The sequence below is a fragment of the Lonchura striata genome, chromosome 30 (genome assembly GCF_050655825.1).
Source record: "Lonchura striata isolate lonStrDom1 chromosome 30, ASM5065582v1, whole genome shotgun sequence".
Taxonomy (NCBI): domain Eukaryota; kingdom Metazoa; phylum Chordata; class Aves; order Passeriformes; family Estrildidae; genus Lonchura; species Lonchura striata.
Genome location: NC_140732.1, coordinates 7,890,293 through 7,909,358, shown reverse-complemented (window position 1 = coordinate 7,909,358; position 19,066 = coordinate 7,890,293). Strand labels below are relative to the sequence as shown.

Genomic DNA, 19,066 nt, shown 5'->3' with positions numbered 1-19,066 from the left:
TACAGCCCCGCGCCGTACGGCAGCGCGCCGCCATCTTGCTCAGCCCGCCCGTCTCGCCTTTGCCGTACAGCCGCGCGCTGCCATCTTAAAAGGACGGCGGCCGCGGAGGGACGAGAAGGTGGCGGATGCGAAAAGGCGCCGTTAACACCGAGGGAACCCCGAAATTTGGACAGTGCCGCGGGGGAAAGGAGCCAGAACCCTCAGAGGACAACAGGACCCGCTGCAAAAAGGTAGGGATGACATCTGTGGGCTAGAGAGCAACAGGAAGGGGTTTGGAGACTGAGCAGGCTTCCTTGAGTTTTTTTTTTTTTTTTTTTTTTGAGGACTATTAGGAATATTTAGGGGATTTTTGAAGGCTTTTTGGGATTTGTTACATCTTCCTAATGGCTGTTTTAGAATTCCTTGGTGCATTTTTAAGGTCAGGATGAGGGTCAGACGGGATACCCGCTGAAAATGCGGAGTATTCCTGGAATGCAGCGGAATGCTTCGGGAAGGTGCCAGTGGAGGGGCAGTGGGTCAGGTCCCATGGTCTGAAAGCTGTGATTTCTGGGACCAGTGGAATGGTTGTGGTTAGGGTTAGGGTTACAGGCTGGCAGCTTTGTCGAGGAGGGAGGGAGGGAACTGGGAGCGCTGGGAGAGAACTGGGAGCGCTGGGAAGGAACTGGGAGCGCTGGGAGGGAACTGGGAGCGCTGGGAGGGAACTGGGAGCGCTGGGAGGGAAGTGGGAGCGCTTTCCCTCCCAGCACCGCCCTTACTGGGAGCACTGGGAGGGAACTGGGAGCGCTGGGAGGGAACTGGGAGCGCTCTCCCTCCCAACATCGCTCTTACTGGGAGCACTGGGAGGGAACTGGGAGCGCTGGGAAGGAACTGGGATCGAACCGCGCCCGGAGGCGGCAGTGGGCGGGGCCGGGGAGAGGGGCGGGGTTATGCAAATCAGAGAGTAATCGCGCGCTGGGATTGGTGGGCGGGAGCAGCGCGGGGTTTGCCTGGTCACGTGAGGGGCGGGACGGGGTCGGAGCGATGGCGGCGGCGTCCGGTGAGGGGACCGGGAACGGGGACCGGGAATAGGGACAGGGAACGGGGACGGGGACCGGGAATGGGGACAGGGAACGGGGACAGGGAATGGGGACCGGGAATGGGGACCGGGAATGGGGACAGGGACCGGGAATGGGGACCGGGAATGGGGACCGGGAATGGGGACAGGGACCGGGAATGGGGACCGGGAATGGGGACCGGGAATGGGGACCGGGAATAGGGACAGGGACCGGGAATGGGGACCGGGAATGGGGACCGGGAATGGGGACAGGGAACGGGAATGGGGACCGGGAATGGGGACAGGGACCGGGAAAGGGGACCGGGAACGGGGACCGGGAACGGGGACCGGGAATGGGGAGCGGGACCGGGAATGGGGACCGGGAATGGGGACAGGGAACGGGAATGGGGACCGGGAATGGGGACAGGGAACGGGGACCGGGAATGGGAATGGGACCGGGAATGGGGAGCGGGACCGGGAACGGGGACCGGGAATGGGGAGCGGGAACGGGGACAGGGACCGGGAATGGGGACCGGGAATGGGACCGGGAATGGGGACAGGGAACGGGAATGGGGACCGGGAATGGGGACCGGGAATGGGGAGCGGGAACGGGAACGGGAATTGGGACAGGGAACGGGAATGGAACCGGGAATGGGGACAGGGAACGGGAATAGGACCGGGAATGGGGACAGGGAACGAGGACGGGGAATCGGGACCGGGAATGGGACCGGGAATGGGGACAAGGAACGGGGACAGGGACCGTGAATGAGAACGGGACAAGCGGGACACGAGGTCGGGATTACCGGGAACCGACCGTGGTAGGGTTAATGGGTCCGGGGGATACCGGAACGGCGGGAGGGGGACACGGGGACAGCGGTGACACCGGGCACAGCGGGTCCGGAGCGGTGACACCGGGCACAGGGCACACCGGGCAGGGGTGGCACCGGAACGGCGGGAGGGGGACAAGGGGACAGCGGTGACACCGGGGACAGTGGGTCCGGAGTGGTTACCGGGCACAGGGCACACCGGGCAGGGGGTGACACCGGGCACAGCGGGTCCGGAACTGTTACCGGGCACAGGGCACACCGGGCAGGGGGTGACACTGGGCACAGTGGGTCTGGAGCAGTGACACCGGGCACAGGGCACACCGGGCAGGGGTGACACCGGGCACAGTGGGTCTGGAGCAGTGACACCGGGCACAGGGCACACCGGGCAGGGGGTGACACCGGGCAGGGGTGACACCGGGCACAGCGGGTCCGGAGCTGTTACCGGGCACAGGGCACACCGGGCAGGGGGTGACACTGGGCACAGTGGGTCTGGAGCAGTGACACCGGGCACAGGGCACACCGGGCAGGGGGTGACACTGGGCACAGTGGGTCTGGAGCAGTGACACCGGGCACAGGGCACACCGGGCAGGGGGTGACACCGGGCAGGGGTGACACCGGGCACAGCGGGTCCGGAGCTGTTACCGGGCACAGGGCACACCGGGCAGGGGGTGACACTGGGCACAGTGGGTCTGGAGCAGTGACACCGGGCACAGGGCACACCGGGCAGGGGGTGACACCGGGCAGGGCGGGCACCGGAGCGGTTACCGGGCACAGGGCACACCGGGCAGGGGGTGACACCGGGCACAGGAGGTCCGGAACGGTTACCAGGCACAGGGCACACCGGGCAGGGGGTGACACCGGGCAGGGTGGGCACCGGAGCGGTTACCGGGCACACCGGGCAGGGGTGACACCGGGCAGGGCGGGCACCGGACCGAGGTGACACCGCGGCTGTCCCCAGAGACCGAGCGGCTGCTGAGCCGCGGCCCCGGGTACGGCACGGCCGAGGCGGCGCCGGTCCCGGGAGCGGAGCAGGAGGAGGAGGAGGAGGAGCAGGAGCTGCGGCGCCGCCTCAAGTATTTCTTCATGAGCCCCTGCGACAAGTACCGCGCCCGCGGCAGGCGGCCCGTGAAGCTCGCGCTGCAGCTGGCCAAGATCGTCCTGGTCACCGTGCAGGTGGCACCGCGGGGTGGCACGGGGACAGGGAGAGGGGACAGCGGGGGTGGCACAGGGGACAGGGAGTGGGGACAGCGGGGTGGCACAGGGGACAGGGAGTGGGGACAGCGGGGACAGCGGGGATGGCACAGGGGACAGGGAGAGGGGACAGCGGGGTGGCACAGGGGACAGGGAGTGGGGACAGCGGGGTGGCACAGGGGACAGGGAGTGGGGACAGCGGGGAGGGGACAGCGGGGTGGCACAGGGGACAGGGAGAGGGGACAGCGGGGTGGCACAGGGGACAGGGAGAGGGGACAGCGGGGTGGCACGGGGACAGGGAGTGGGGACAGCGGGGTGGCACAGGGGACAGGGAGTGGGGACAGCGGGGAGGGGACAGCGGGGTGGCACAGGGGACAGGGAGAGGGGACAGCGGGGTGGCACAGGGGACAGGGAGAGGGGACAGCGGGGTGGCACGGGGACAGGGAGTGGGGACAGCGGGGTGGCACAGGGGACAGGGAGTGGGGACAGCGGGGTGGCAGAGGGGACAGGGAGTGGGGACAGTGGGGATGGCACAGGGGACAGGGAGAGGGGACAGCGGGGTGGCACAGGGGACAGGGAGAGGGGACAGCGGGGTGGCACGGGGACAGGGAGTGGGGACAGCGGGGTGGCACAGGGGACAGGGAGTGGGGACAGCGGGGAGGGGACAGCGGGGTGGCAGAGGGGACAGGGAGTGGGGACAGTGGGGATGGCACAGGGGACAGGGAGAGGGGACAGCGGGGTGGCACAGGGGACAGGGAGAGGGGACAGCGGGGTGGCAGAGGGGACAGGGAGTGGGGACAGCGGGGTGGCACAGGGGACAGGGAGAGGGGACAGCGGGGTGGCACGGGGACAGGGAGTGGGGACAGCGGGGTGGCACAGGGGACAGGGAGAGGGGACAGCGGGGTGGCACAGGGGACAGTGAGTGGGGACAGCGGGGTGGCACAGGGGACAGGGAGTGGGGACAGTGGGGATGGCACAGGGGACAGGGAGTGGGGACAGTGGGGATGGCAGGAGGGGACAGCGGGGGTGGCACAGGGGACAGTGAGTGAGGACAGCGGGGTGGCAGAGGGGACAGGGAGTGGGGACAGTGGGGTGGCACAGGGGACAGTGGGGGTGGGCAGCAGGGATGGCCAGTGGGGACAGAGGGGAAGGGGCACGGGGACTTGGGGACAGCAGGGACAGTGGGGATGGCAGCACAAGGGGCTGGGACAGCAGGGAGGGGACACAGGGACATGGGGACACTTTGAAGGGGACACCGGAGTGTCCTGGGACAAAGCGTGGCAGCGTCACTGTGGTGGGACAGGGGCTGATGGCAGCGGTGGCCTTTGTCCCCAAGCATGGGGTGAAACATGGTGGTGTCACCAGGGTGGGACAGACCCTGACCGTGGTGGTCTTTGTCCCCAAGCATGGGGTGACACTGTTTTGGGGTGAAACACAGCAGTGTCACCACGATGGGACAGGTGGTGACAGAGGTGGTGGCCTTGGTCCCCAGCTGATCCTGTTCGGGCTCAGCAACCAGCTGGTGGTGGCCTTCAAGGAGGACAACACGGTGGCCTTCAAGCACCTGTTCCTCAAGGGCTACGAGGACGGCACCGATGACACCCAGGCCATCTACACCCGCGGGGACCTCCTGGAGCACCTGGACTTCGTCCTTGAGAAGGTGGCACGGGGACACCGGGAGGGCTTGGGGACATCGGAGGAGTTGGGGACACGGTGGTGGTGTGGGGACACTGAGGTGGTCTGGGGACACTGGGGTGTCCCAGTGCCACCTCCAGCCTTGGTGGTTCTGTCCCCGCAGTACCTGGCTGTCCCCAATGAGACCCTGGGCCACCACGTTGCGGGGACACAGAGATGTTTTGGGATCATGGAGATGTTTTGGGGTCACAGAGATGTTTTAAGGCCATGGAGATGGTTTAGGACCATGGAGATGTTTTGGGGCCATGGAGATGGTTTAGGACCATGGAGATGTTTTGGGGCCATGGAGATGGTTTAGGACCATGGAGATGTTTTGGGGCCAGGGAGATGTTTTGGGATCGTGGAGATGTTTTGAGATCATGGGGATGTTTTGGGGTCACAGAGATGTTTTGGGATCATGGAAATGTTTTGGGGCCATGGGGATGTTTTGGGGTCACAGAGATGTTTGAAGGCCATGGTGATGTTTGGGACCATGGAGATGTTTTATGGCCATGGGGATGTTTGGGGCCATCAAGGTGCCACCCCAGCCCCGTGTCCCTGTCCCGCAGTACCTGGCTGTCCCCAACGAGACCCTGGGCCGCTACGCCTACGGTGGCACCGGGGGTGGCGCCGGGGGTGGCGCTGGGCTCCGGCTGTGCCAGCGCTTCTTCCGCAGGGGGGACATCGACCCCGGCAACGACACCTTCGACATCGACCCCAGCGTGGTCACCGGTGGGGTGTGGGCTTGGGGTTGGGGTTTGGAGTTTGGGGTTGGGAGTTGGGTTTGGGATTTTGGATTGGATTTGGGGTTTGGGATTTGGGGTTCGGGTTTGGGTTTGGGGTTCGGGTTTGGGAGTTGGGGTTGGGCTTTGGGTTTGGGATTTTGGATTGGAGTTGGGTTTGGGACTTGGATGTGGGAGTTGGGATTTGGGGTTTGGGATTTGGGGTTTGGGAGTTGGGGTTGGGATTTGGGGGTTGGGATTTTGGATTGGAGTTGGGTTTGGGACTTGGATGTGGGAGTTGGGATTTGGGGTTTGGGATTTGGGGTTTGGGAGTTGGGGTTGGGATTTGGGGGTTGGGATTTTGGATTGGAGTTGGGTTTGGGAGTTGGATTTGGGGTTTGGTGTTTGGGGTTGGGATTTGGGGTTTGGAATGTGGGGTTGGCGTTTGGGATTTGGGATTGGTGTTTGGGAGTTGGGGTTGGATTTGGGGTTTGGTGTTTGGGGTTGGATATGAGGTTTGGGAGTTGGGATTGCAGTTTTGGGGTTGGGATTTGGGGTTTGGGATTTTGGGTTTGGATTTGGGATGGTCCTGGAGCATTCCAAACAGTCTGGGCACATATGGGGTTTGGGGTTTGGGATTTAGAGTTTGAGATTTAGGATTTGGGATTTGGGATTGTCCTGGAGCATTCCAAACAGTCCGGGCGTGTTTGGGATTTGGGGTTTGGGATTTGGGATTTGGCGTTTGGGGTTTGGGATTTGGGGTGTGGGGTTTGGGATTTGGGGTTTGGGATTTGGGATTTGGCGTTTGGGGTTTGGGATTTGGCGTTTGGGGTTTGGGATTTGGGATTTGGGATTTGGGGTTTGGGATTTGGGAAGCCCCGGGGGCTCTGGGCATTCCCTGACCCCAATCCCGACCCCACAGAATGTCTGGGGGTGCACCCCGGAGACCCCCGGCCGCCGGCGCTGGACGGCACCGACAGCAACTTCACCCTCCAGTTCCACAGGTAAACCCCAAAAACCCCAAAATTCCCCTAAATCCCACCCGGGGGTGATTGTAAACCCCAAAAACCCCAAAATTCCCCTAAATCCCACCCGGGGGTGATTGTAAACCCCAAAAACCCCAAAATTCCCCTAAATCCCACCCGGGGGTGATTGTAAACCCCAAAAACCCCAAAATTCCCCTAAATCCCACCCGGGGGTGATTGTAAACCCCAAAAACCCCAAAATTCCCCTAAATCCCACCCGGGGGTGATTGTAAACCCCAAAAACCCCAAAATTCCCCTAAATCCCACCCGGGGGTGATTGTAAACCCCAAAAACCCCAAAATTCCCCTAAATCCCACCTGGGGGTGATTGTAAACCCCAAAAACCCCAAAATTCCCCTAAATCCCACCTGGGGGTGATTGTAAACCCCAAAAACCCCAAAATTCCCCTAAATCCCACCTGGGGGTGATTGTAAACCCCAAAAACCCCAAAATTCCCCTAAATCCCACACGGGGGACCCCAAAAACCCCAAAATTCCCCTAAATCCCACCCGGAGGCATTTCCCCAAATCCCTGTCTGGGATTTTTGGGTGAAATTTTTCCTTTCCTGTGTTTTTTTGGGATTTTGGGTCTCCTGGGGTGGTTTTTTTTGGGGATTTTGGGGTCTCCCGGGTTTGTTTTTTTGGGGATTTTGGGGTCTCCTGCGTGGTGTTTTTTGGGATTTTGGGGTCTCCCAGGTGGTTTTTTTTTGGGATTTTGGGTCTCCGGGGTGTTTTGTCCCCTCAGGCTGATCAACGTCACCGTGGAGTTCCAGCTCAAGGCCATCAACATCCAAACGCTGCTGAACCACGAGATCCCCGACTGCTACACCTTCAGTGTCACCGTGCGTGTCCCCACGTGTCCCCAAAGTGTCCCAAATTGTCCCCAGGTGTGCCCAGGTGTCCCCTGAGTGTCCCCAAGGGACCCCAAATCACCCCTGAGCATCCCCAGATACCCCAAAGTGTCCCCAGGTGTCCCCCAGGTGTCCCCAAAGTGTCCCAGACTGTCCCCTGAGTGTGCCCTGGGTGTCCCCAAAGTGTCCCCAAGTGTCCCCCAATGACCCCTGAGCGTCCCCAAATATCCCAAAGTCTCCCAAGTGACATTGACAGTGACAGTGACAGTGACATTGACAGTGACAATGAGTGAGAGCGACAGTGACAGTGACAGTGACAGTGACAATGAGTGACAGTGACAGTGACAGTGACAATGACAATGAGTGACAGTGACTGTGACAGTGACAATGAATGACAGTGACAGTGACAATGAGTGACAGCGACAGTGACTGTGACACTGACTGTCACATTGACAGTGACAATGACAATGCCAGTGACAGTGGCAGTGAAAATGACAATGGCAGTGACAATGACAGTGACAGTGACAATGACAGTGACGGTGACAATGAGTGACAGTGACAGTGACATTGACAATGACAGTGACATTGGCAGTGACAGTGACGACAATGACAGTTACAGTGACAATGAGTGACAGTGACAGTGACAACGACAATAACAGTGGCAGTGACAATGGCAGTGACAGTGACAGTGACAATGAGTGACAGTGACAGAATGACAGTGATGACGAAAATGACAATGACAGTGACAGTGACAATGGCAGTGACAGTGATATTGACAGTGACAGTGACGGCAACAGTGACAGAATGACGGTGACAGTGACAATGACAGTGACAATGGCAGTGACAATGACAGTGACAGTGACAGAATAACAGTGACAATGAAAATGACAGTGATAATGACGGTGACAGTGACAATGGCAGTGACAGTGACAGTGCCACCCGGTGTCCCCAGGTCACGTTTGACAACAGCGCCCACAGCGGGCGGGTGCGGATCCGCCTGGACACCCACGCGGCCATCCGGGAGTGCCACCACCCCTCGCTGCCCGGCAGAGGTGACAGCGGGTGACAGCGGGTGACATGGGGCTGTGGGGGTGTCCCTGGGAGTGCCACCACCCCTCGCTGCCCGGCAGAGGTGACAGTGGGTGACAATGGGTGACATTGGGCTGTGGGGGTGTCCCTGGGAGTGCCACCACCCTGCCACACCCAGCAGAGGTGACAATGGGTGACAGCGGGTGACACTGGGCTGCGAGGGTGTCCCCGGGAGGTGACAAGAGGCCGCGGGTGCCACCCGGGGGTGCCCTGGGCTGTCCCCGCAGGTGACACCCCGCTGCGCCTGTCCTTCGACGTGCTGGTGACGGCCGTGTGCGCCCTGTCCCTGGTGCTCTGCGCCCGCTCCATCGCCCGCGGGCTGCTCCTGATGAGGGTGGGGCACGGGGGAATGGGGGGTTGGGGGGTTTGGGGGATTCTGGGGTTTGGGGAATGCGATTGATGGGATTTGGGGGATTCTGGGGGTTGGGGGGATTCTGGGGGGTTGGGGTTGATGGGGTTTGGGGGATTTTGGGGGGATTTGGGGGATTCTGGGGTTTGGGGGATGGGGTTGATGGGGTTTGGGGGATTTGGGGGATTTTGGGGGGATTTGGGGGATTCTGGGGTTTGGGGGATGGGGTTGATGGGATTGATGGGATTGATGGGATTTTATGGGGATGGAATGGAGTTGGATATGGATGGTGGGAGGCAGTTCAGCTGTTTCCTGTGAGGTGACAGTGACAACAACAATGACAGTGACAATGACAGTGACTGTGACTGTGACTGTGACGGTGACACTGACACTGACAATGTCCCGCAGGAGTTCAGCCGGTTTCTGTGAGGTGACAGTGACAGTGGCAATGACACTGACAGTGACAATAACAATGACAGTGACAGTGACAACGCCCTGCAGGAGTTCAGCCGGTTCCTGTGAGGTGACAGTGACACTGACAATAACAGTGACAGTGACAATGTCCCTCAGGAGCTCAGCCATTTTCTGTGAGGTGACAGTGACAGTGACAATGACACTGACAGTGACGGTGACGGTGACAGTGACGGTGACAACGTCCCACAGGAATTCAGCCGGTTCCTGTGAGGTGACGGTGACACTGACACTGACAGTGACAGTGACAATTGGTGTCCCGCAGGAGTTCAGCTGCTTCCTGTGAGGTGACGGTGACAGTGACACTGACGGTGACACTGACAGTGACACTGACAGTGACGGTGACAATTGGTGCCCCGCAGGAGTTCAGCCACTTCCTGTGAGGTGACGGTGACAGTGACACTGACGGTGACACAGACACCGACAGTGACGGTGACAATTGGTGTCCCGCAGGAGTTCAGCCGCTTCCTGCGCCGCCGCCGCGGCCTGGCCGTGTCGCTGTCGGACCGGCTGGAGTTCCTCAACGGGTGGTACCTGCTGCTGGTCACCAGCGACCTCCTCACCGTGCTGGGCACCGTGCTCAAGATCGGCATCGAGGCCAAGGTCAGCCCCGCGGGGGCGCCGCGCTGGGGACGGCGGCCGGGCGGCGTCACCGCCCCGGGGACGCGCCGGTGGCACTGTCCGCCTGTCCCCGCAGAACTTCTCGGGGTACGACGTGTGCAGCATCCTGCTGGGCACCTCAACGCTGCTGGTGTGGGTCGGCGTCATCCGCTACCTGACCTTCTTCCAGAAGTACAACGTGAGTGGCGCCCGTGTCACCCGTGTTGCCTGTGTCACCCGTGTCATCTGTGTCACCCGTGTCACCCATGTCATCTGTGTCACCCGTGTCATCTGTGTCACCCGTGTCACCCATGTCATCTGTGTCACCTGTGTAACCTGGGGACAGGGACAGGGACAGGGACAAGGTTGGGGTCAGCCGGTACCTGACCTTCTTCCAGAAGTACAACGTGAGTGACGCCTGTGTCACGCGTGTCACCTGTGTCACCTGTGTCACCTGTGTAATCTGGGGATAGGGACAGGGACAGGGACAGGGACAAGGTCGGCATCATCCGCTACCCGACCTTCTTCCAGAAGTACAACGTGAGTGACACCCGTGTCACGTGTGTCGCCCGTATCACCCATGTCACCCGTGTCACCCATGTCATCTCTGTCACCTGTGTCATCCGTGCCACCTGGGGACAGGGACAGGGACAGGGACAAGGTCGGGGTCAGCCGGTACCTGACCTTCTTCCAGAAGTACAACGTGAGGGACAGGGACATTTTCCCACCCTACATCCCCATTTTCCCACCCCAAATCCCCGTTTTCCCACCCCAAATCCCCGTTTTCCCACCCCAAACCCCCGTTTTTCCCGATTTCCCCGTTTCTCGCCCCAGATCCTGATCGTGACGCTGCGCGTGGCGCTGCCCAACGTGATGTGCTCCCCACACGTGGATAACCCTATTTTCCCGTCCCAAATCCCCATTTTCCCACCCCAAATCCCCATTTTCCCACCCCAAATCCCCGTTTTCCCACCCCAAACCCCTGTTTTTCCCACCCCAAACCCCTGTTTTTCCCGATTTCCCCGTTTTTCGCCCCATATCCTGACCGTGACACTACATGTAGTGACCCCAACATGATGTGCTCCCCAAACATGGATAATCCCATTTTCCCACCCCAAATCCCCATTTTCCCACCCCAAATCCCCATTTTCCCGCCCCAAATCCCCATTTTCCCACCCCAAATCCCCATTTTCCCGCCCCAAGTCCCCATTTTCCCATCCCAAATCCCCATTTTCCCACCCCAAATCCCCGTTTTTCCCAATTTCCCCGTTTTTCGCCCCATATCCAGATCCTGACTCTACACGTGGTGACCCACAACGTGATGTGCTCTCCACACGTGGATAATCCCATTTTCCTGTCCCAAATCCCCATTTTCCCGCCCCAAATCCCCATTTTCCCGCCCCAAATCCCCATTTTCCCACCCCAAATCCCCGTTTTCCCACCCCAAATCCCCGTTTTTCCCGATTTCCCCGTTTTTCGCCCCAGATCCTGATCGTGACGCTGCGTGTGGCGCTGCCCAACGTGATGCGCTTCTGCTGCTGTGTGGCCGTGATTTACCTGGGCTACTGCTTCTGCGGCTGGATCGTGCTGGGCCCGCACCACGTCAAGGTGGCCATTCCCAAATTTCGGGTTTGGGGTTGGGAGATTCCCAAATTTCGGGTTTGGGGTTGGGAGAGTCCCAGATTTCAGTTTTGGGAGTTGGGATGTTCTCAAATCCCGGTTTTGGGGCTGGGTTCCCTCTGAAATTCGGGGGTTTGGGGTTGGGAGAGTCCCAAATTTCAGTTTTGGGGGTTGCGAGATTCCTGAATTTCAGTTTTGGGAGTTGGGATGTTCTCAAATCCTGGTTTTGGGGTTGGGTTCCTTCCGAAATTCTGGGTTTTGGGGCTGGGAGATTCCAAAGTTCCATTTTAGGGGATTTGGATTCTTCCAAATTTCGGGTCTGGGGTTGGGAGAGTCCCAGATTTCAGTTTTGGGAGTTGGGATGTTCTCAAATCCCGGTTTTGGGATTGGGTTCCTTCTGAAATTCTGGGTTTTGGGGCTGGGAGAGTCCCACCCAAGTTCCATTTTAGGGGATTTGGATTCTTCCAAATTTCGGGTCTGGGGTTGGGAGAATCCCGAATTTCACTTTTGGGGGTTGGGATGTTCTCAAATCCCGGTTTTGGGGTTCGGTGCCTCCCTAAATCCACACATGAAATGCAGGTGACACAGGTGTGACACAGGTTTGACATGTGTGACAGGTGACACAGGGGTTACAGGTGACACAGGTGACACAGGTGTGACACAGGGGTTACAGGTGTGACACAGGTGACACAGGTGTGACACAGGTGACACCCAGGTGACACAGGTGACACAGGTGTGACACAGGGGTTACAGGTGTGACACAGGTGACACAGGTGTGACACAGGTGACACAGGTGTCCCTCCGCAGTTCCGCTCGCTGTCCATGGTGTCCGAGTGTCTCTTCTCGCTGGTCAATGGTGACGACACAGGTGTGACACAGGGGTTACAGGTGTGACACAGGTGACACAGGTGTCCCTCCGCAGTTCCGCTCGCTGTCCATGGTGTCCGAGTGTCTCTTCTCGCTGGTCAATGGTGACGACACAGGTGTGACACAGGGGTTACAGGTGTGACACAGGTGACACAGGTGTCCCTCCGCAGTTCCGCTCGCTGTCCATGGTGTCCGAGTGTCTCTTCTCGCTGGTCAATGGTGACGACACAGGTGTGACACAGGGGTTACAGGTGTGACACAGGTGACACAGGTGTCCCTCCGCAGTTCCGCTCGCTGTCCATGGTGTCCGAGTGTCTCTTCTCGCTGGTCAATGGTGACGACACAGGTGTGACACAGGGGTTACAGGTGTGACACAGGTGACACAGGTGTCCCTCCGCAGTTCCGCTCGCTGTCCATGGTGTCCGAGTGTCTCTTCTCGCTGGTCAATGGCGATGACATGTTCGCCACCTTCGCGGCGCTGCGGCCCAGCGGGGCGCTGGTGTGGCTCTTCAGCCAGGTGTACCTGTACTCCTTCAGCGCGCTCTTCATCTACATGGTGCTCAGCCTCTTCATCGCCCTCATCACCGGCTCCTACGACACCATCAAGGTCAGCGGCACCGGCGGCGCCGCGCCGGGGCGGGACGTCAGCAGTGTGACGTCACCGGTGTGCGTTATCACCTGGGTGACGTCACCGGTGTGCGTTATCACCTGGGTGTGATGTCACCAGTGTGCATTATCACCTGGGGGTGTTATCTCACCTGTGTGATGTCACTGGTGTGCATTATCACCTGGGTGTGACGTCACTGGTGTGCATTATCACCTGTGTGACATCACCTGGGTGCATTATCTCCTGGGTGTGACATCATCAGTGCGTTATCTGTGTGTGACATCATCTGGGTGTGATGTCACCTGTCCCCTGTGTCCCCTGTCCCCTGTGTCCCCAGCACCAGTCCGAGGGTGACATCGCCGTGTCCCAGCTCCTGTCCCTGACCTGTCCTGTGTCCCCTGTCCCCAGCACCAGTCCGAGGGTGACACCGCCGTGTCCCAGCTCCTGTCCCCTGTCCCCTGTGTCCCCAGAACCAGTCCGAGGGTGACACCGCCGTGTCCCAGCTCCTGTCCCCTGTGTCCCCTGTGTCCCCAGCACCAGTCCGAGGGTGACACCGCCGTGTCCCAGCTCCTGTCCCCTGTCCCCTGTCCCCAGAACCAGTCCGAGGGTGACACCGCCGTGTCCCAGCTCCTGTCCCCTGTGTCCCCAGCACCAGTCCGAGGGTGACACCGCCGTGTCCCAGCTCCTGTCCCCTGTCCCCAGAACCAGTCCGAGGGTGACACCGCCGTGTCCCAGCTCCTGTCCCCTGTGTGTCCCCAGAACCAGTCCGAGGGTGACACCGCCGTGTCCCAGCTCCAGGCCTTCATCGCGCAGTGCCGGGACAGCCCCGGCTCCGGAAAGTTCCGCCGGGGCAGCGCCGCCTCCTGCCCCGCCCTCTGCTGCTGCCCCCGGTCCGAAATTTGAGGCTTTTTGGGGGGTTTTGGGCCGTTTTGGGACACTTCAGGGGGTTTGGGAGGGGGATTTTGAGATATTTTGGGAAAGGCTTTGGGGGATTTTGGGACATTTTTGGGGGGGTTTTGGGATGTTTTCGGGGATTTTTGGGAGGTTTTGGGACGTTTCAGGGGATTTTGGGAGCATTTGGGGGGATTTTGGGGAGTTTTGGGGGGATTTGGGGACATTTCAGGCAGTTTTGGGACATTCTTGGGGGGGGTTTGGGGGATTTTGGGACATTCTTGAGGGGGTTGGGGGGATTTTGGGACATTCTTGGGGGTTTTGGGGGATTTTGGGACTTTCTTGGGGTTTTGGGGCATTTTGGGACTTTCTTGGGGGGGTTTTGGGGCATTTTGGGACATTCTTGGGGGGGGTTTTGGGGGATTTTGGGACTTTCTTGGGGGGGGTTTGGGGCATTTTGGGGTCACCCCAAAGGAGGGGGATCCTGGCTGGTTTGGGCTTGGTGTCACCTGGGGGATTCCAGCTGGGGGTGGGGGGGATGTGGGAGAATCCCAAATTATCCCAAAATCCACCCCAAATGACCCCAAAATCCAACCCCAAATGACCCCAAAATCCAGCCCCAGATGCCCCAAAAATTTGGCCCCAAATGCCCCCAAAATCCACCCCTAAATGACCCCAAAATCCATCCCTAAATGACCCCAAAATCCAGCCCCAAATGACCCCATATGACCTCAAAATCCAACCCCAAAATGACCCTAAATAACCCCAAAATCCAGCCTAAAATGACTCCTAAATAGAGCCCCAAATGCCCCAAATGACCCCAAAATTTGGCCCCCAAATGACCCAAGAATCCAGTCCTAAAATGACCCCAAATGACCCCAAAATCCATCCCCAAATGACACCAAAATGACCTCAAATCCAGCTTCTCCCCGGGATTTTGGGGTCCCCCCCTCCCCTCCTGGAATCTTTGGGATCCGGGGGGGGTTTCCCTGGGGTCCTGCCCCCCAAAATCCCCAAAATCCGCTAAAAATCCCCAAAATTGTGTCCCCACAGGGCCCCCGCGCAGGACAACGCGCTCCTGGTGAACTGAAGGGACACCGGGGGGGCACCCCAAAAACCCCCTGCTTTTAATTTATTTTATTTTATTTTATTTTATTTTATTTCATTTCATTTCATTTCATTTCATTTTCTGCTTTTACCTGCCCGGGACTCCAAATTTGGGACCCCCAGGATGGATTTTTGGGGGGGGGGACTTTGTGGTTCCCAGATCCAGTCCTGGGGACATTTTGGGATGCCCCAAATCCATTTTTGGAGTTAAATTTGGAATCCTGGGACCCCCAAAATCCATTTTTGGGGACATTTTGGGAACCCAGCTTATTTTTTGGGGACACCTCCATTTTTGGGATTGGCAGTCCATTTTCGGGAACATTTGGGGACCCCCCAAATTTGGTTTTGGGGACACTTTGGGACCCCCTGATTCTATTTTGGGGGTAAATTTGGAACCTTGGCGCCCCCAAATCTCTTTTCGGGGACACTTCGGGACCTCGTCCCCATCCTCGGGGTCACCGGAGCGGCGCTGGCCGGACCCAAAATTGTCCCTTTTCACCCCAAAATGGGGCAATAAAGGTGACCTGGGACACGAGGGCTCTGTGGTGACAATGGGGACACCCTGGGGGTGGCACCCAGGGGTGGCCTTGGGGACACCCCCATCCCTATCATGGTACAGCCCTGGGAGAATGTTCCCCCCCTCTCCCCGCACAGTGGTACAGCCCATCCCCCCTCCCCTCAGTGGTATGACCCACTTAAGGGTTCCCCCCCTCCCCATGCTGTGGTACGCTCCACATACTCCCCCCCTGCACCCAAAGTGGTACCTCCCATGTCAGCTGCCTCCCCCCATTTCTCTCAGGGGTACCTCCCACTCCCCTCAGTGGTACCTCCCGCCTCCCCCCATTTCTCTCAGTGGTACCTCCCACTCCCCTCAATGGTACCTCCCGCCTCCCCCCATCTCTCAGTGGTATCTCCCATCTCCCCTCAGTGGTACCTCCCGCCTCCCCCATTTCCCTCAGTGGTACCTCCCACTCCCCTCAATGGTACCTCCCGCCTCCCCCGTCTCTCTCAGTAGTATATCCCATCTCCCCACAGTGGTACCTCCCATCTCCCCCCATTTCTCTCAGTGGTATCTCCCACTCCCCTCAGTGGTACCTCCCGCCTCCCCCCATTTCTCTCAATGGTACCTCCCACTCCCCTCAATGGTACCTCCCGCCTCCCCCCGTCTCTCTCAGTGGTATCTCCCATCTCCCCTCAGTGGTACCTCCCGCCTCCCCCCATCTCTCAGTGGTACCTCCCGCCTCCCCCCATTTCTCTCAATGGTACCTCCCACTCCCCTCAATGGTACCTCCCGCCTCCCCCCGTCTCTCTCAGTGGTATCTCCCATCTCCCCTCAGTGGTACCTCCCGCCTCCCCCCATCTCTCAGTGGTACCTCCCGCCTCCCCCCATTTCTCTCAATGGTACCTCCCACTCCCCTCAATGGTACCTCCCGCCTCCCCCCATCTCTCAGTGGTATCTCCCACTCCCCCCTCACTCTCCGTTTCCCCCCTTGAGGCCTCCCCGTTCCCCCCCCGCCGCCTCTCCCGGTTCCTCCCCGACCCCTCCGTTTCCCCCCGGTCCCCGCCGATCCCCTGCGGCTTCCCCCGGCCCGGCGGTCCCGCCGCCGCCCGCGCCGTCCCCCCCCGCTGGCGGCATGGTGCGCGCCGGCTCCCCCCGCGCGGTGGTCGGCGCCGCCCCGCGCCCGCCGCTGGTTTCCGCGCGAAGCCGCTCCCGGTGCCGCCGCGCCGGGCCCCGCTCCGGGCCCCGCTCCCGGTGCCGCTCCCGGTGCCGCCGCGCCGGGCCCCGCTGCCGGCCCCGCTCCCGGTGCCGCTCCCGGTGCCGCCGCTCCCGGCCCCGCTGCCGGCCCCGCTGCCGGCCCCGCTCCCGGTGCCGCTCCGGGCCCCGCTGCCGGCCCCGCTGCCGGCCCCGCTCCCGGTGCCGCTCCGGGCCCCGCTCCGGGCCCCGCTGCCGGCCCCGCTCCCGGTGCCGCTGCCGGCCCCGCTCCGGGCCCCGCTGCCGGTGCCGCTCCGGGCCCCGCGCCCGCCCCCGGCCCGCTCCCGATGCCCGCCCGCGCCGCGCCGCTGCCGCCCGCCCCGCTGCCCGCCGAGCTGCGCCGACGGTGAGTCCCGGCCGGGAGGCGGGAGCCAGGCGGGAGAGAGGCCCCGCTCGAACGGACCGCAGAGACCTCAGAGACCTCAGAGCCCCTCACAGCTCTCAGAGCCCTCAGAAACCCTCACAGCCCTTAGAGACCTCAGAGACCCGCAGAGACCCTCAGAGACCCTCACAGCTCTCAGAGCCCTCAGAGACCCTCACAGCCCTTAGAGACCTCAGAGGCCCGCAGAGACCCTCAGAGGCCCGCAGAGACCCTCACAGCCTTCACAGCTCTCGGAGCCCTCACAGCCCCTCACAGATCTCAGAGCCCTCAGAGACTTCAGAGACCTCAGAGCCCTCAGAGACCCTCAGAGCCCTCACAGCCTTCACAGCTCTCAGAGCCCTCAGAGACCCTCAGAGCTCTTCACAGCTCTCAGAGCCCTCAGAGACCCTCAGAGCTCTTCACAGCTCTCAGAGCCCTCAGAGACCCTCAGAGCTCTTCACAACTCTCAGAGCCCTCAGAGCCCTTCACAACTCTCAGAGCCCTTCACAGCCTTCAGAGACTCTCAGAGCCCCTCACAGACCTTAGAGCCCCTCACAGCCCCTTGGTGCCCCTCGCAGACCTCACAACCTCTCAGAGCCCCTCACAGACCTCAGAGATCTTAGAGCCCCTCACAGACCTTAGAGCCCTTAGTGCCCCTCACAGCCTTCAGAGCCCTCACAGCTCTCGGAGCCCCTCGCAGACCTCAAAACCTCTCAGAGACCCTCACAGCCCCTCAGAGCCCTTAGAGCTCCTCACAGCCTTCACTGCTCTCTGAGCCTTCACAGCCCTTAGAGCCCCTCAGAGCCTTTAGAGCCCCTCACAGACCTTGGAACCTCTCAGAGCCTTTAGAACTCACAGCCCCTCAGAGCCTTTCAGGGTGCGCCCAGAGCCTGCCCAGGATGAGCTGAGGGCCACCAGGATGAGCTGAGGGTCACCAGGATGAGCTGAGGGTCACCAGGATGAGCTGAGGGCCACCAGGATGGGCTGAGGGTCACCAGGATGAGCTGAGGGCCACCAGGATGAGCTGAGGGTCACCAGGATGGGCTGAGGGTCACCAGGATGAGCTGAGGGCCACCAGGATGAGCTGAGGGCCACCAGGATGGGCTGAGGGTCACCAGGATGAGCTAAGGGCCACCAGAATGGGCTGAGGGTCACCAGGATGAGCTGAGGGCCACCAGGATGGGCTGAGGGTCACCAGGATGAGCTGAGGGCCACCCGGATGAGCTGAGGGCCACCAGGATGGGCTGGGGGTCACCAGGATGGGCTGAGGGCCACCAGGATGAGCTGAGGGCCACCAGAATGGGCTGAGGGCCACCAGCCCTGGCACTGACACCTCTTCATGTCACTGACACCCCCTCAGTGTCACTGAACCCCCCCAAAAAGCACTGACCCCCCCAGGACTGGGCTGTGCCCCCTGCCCCAGCATCACCCTGCACTGACAGAACCCCCCAAAATTACCCTGACTCCCTCAGGACTGCCCTGACACCCCCAGAACCACCAAAAGTGCCCTGAATCCCCCCAAAATTACCCTGAACCCCCCTCACAGAACTGCCCTGATGCCCCTGGACCCCTCAAAATTACCCTGATCCCCCCAAAAGTACCCTGCCCTCCCTCTGCAGTGACTCCCCCCCATATTTTGGGGACCCCCCTCCAGCCCAGGACCCCCGACCCTCCCTTCCCCCAGTTTTGGGGTGCCCACGTGGCCCGGCCGGGTCCCCGCCAGGGATTTTTGGGGTGGGAGGGGTGTCAGATTTCGGGGTGACCCCGGTGGGAATTGTCCCTGTGCCCCCCAAACCCCCTCCTGTGCCCCCAGCCCGGGCAGGAAGGGGCCCCAAACCCCTCCCCCGCTTCCGGCGCGGTGCCCGCGCTGTCCCCAAGGTCCCCGTGGCTGTCCCCGAACCCGGGGGACCCCCCAGAATTTCCCAAAACCCCCCCAAATCCTGCGGGAAAAGGGAAGAGGGAAGTGGGGGAGGCACCGGAGCGGTGCTGGGGTGGGACAGGGGGGCCTGGGGGGTGGCATGGGGACAGGA

At 60.9% G+C, this 19,066-nt stretch overlaps 2 protein-coding genes across 9 annotated transcripts in view; both read left to right on the top strand.

The window, feature by feature from the left end:
• The first annotated feature begins 955 nt into the window (after positions 1-955).
• On the top strand, positions 956-15,452 carry MCOLN1 (mucolipin TRP cation channel 1). 7 transcript variants are annotated; one of them, XR_014950459.1, is made up of 14 exons: positions 956-1,036; positions 2,819-3,033; positions 4,544-4,711; positions 5,295-5,457; positions 6,370-6,451; positions 7,216-7,357; positions 8,274-8,373; positions 8,638-8,744; positions 9,684-9,833; positions 9,928-10,029; positions 10,665-11,438; positions 12,718-12,924; positions 13,684-13,814; positions 14,869-15,452. XR_014950459.1 is itself a non-coding variant. In XM_077787726.2 (14 exons), exons 1-14 carry the CDS (start codon positions 1,021-1,023, stop codon positions 14,903-14,905), a joined length of 1,698 nt encoding a protein of 565 aa, XP_077643852.2. In that variant the 5' UTR covers positions 956-1,020; the 3' UTR covers positions 14,906-15,452. The 7 variants fall into 7 exon arrangements, 6 of the variants coding, with proteins under 6 accessions (XP_077643852.2, XP_085419360.1, XP_085419362.1 ...); XM_077787726.2 differs by having other exon boundaries at positions 7,216-7,312; positions 11,316-11,438; XM_085563234.1 differs by having other exon boundaries at positions 11,316-11,438.
• A 1,459-nt stretch (positions 15,453-16,911) lies between these two features.
• The window catches only part of DNMT1 (DNA methyltransferase 1), a 34,992-nt gene continuing 32,837 nt past the window's right edge, over positions 16,912-19,066 (top strand). Inside the window, exon 1 of one of the 2 annotated variants that reach the window (XM_085563180.1) lies at positions 16,912-17,021. In XM_085563180.1, the coding sequence (XP_085419306.1) occupies positions 16,963-17,021 (59 nt within the window). In that variant the 5' untranslated portion in view covers positions 16,912-16,962. The remainder of the gene's footprint in view (positions 17,022-19,066) is intronic. The other variant, XM_085563179.1, reaches the window with a different exon arrangement.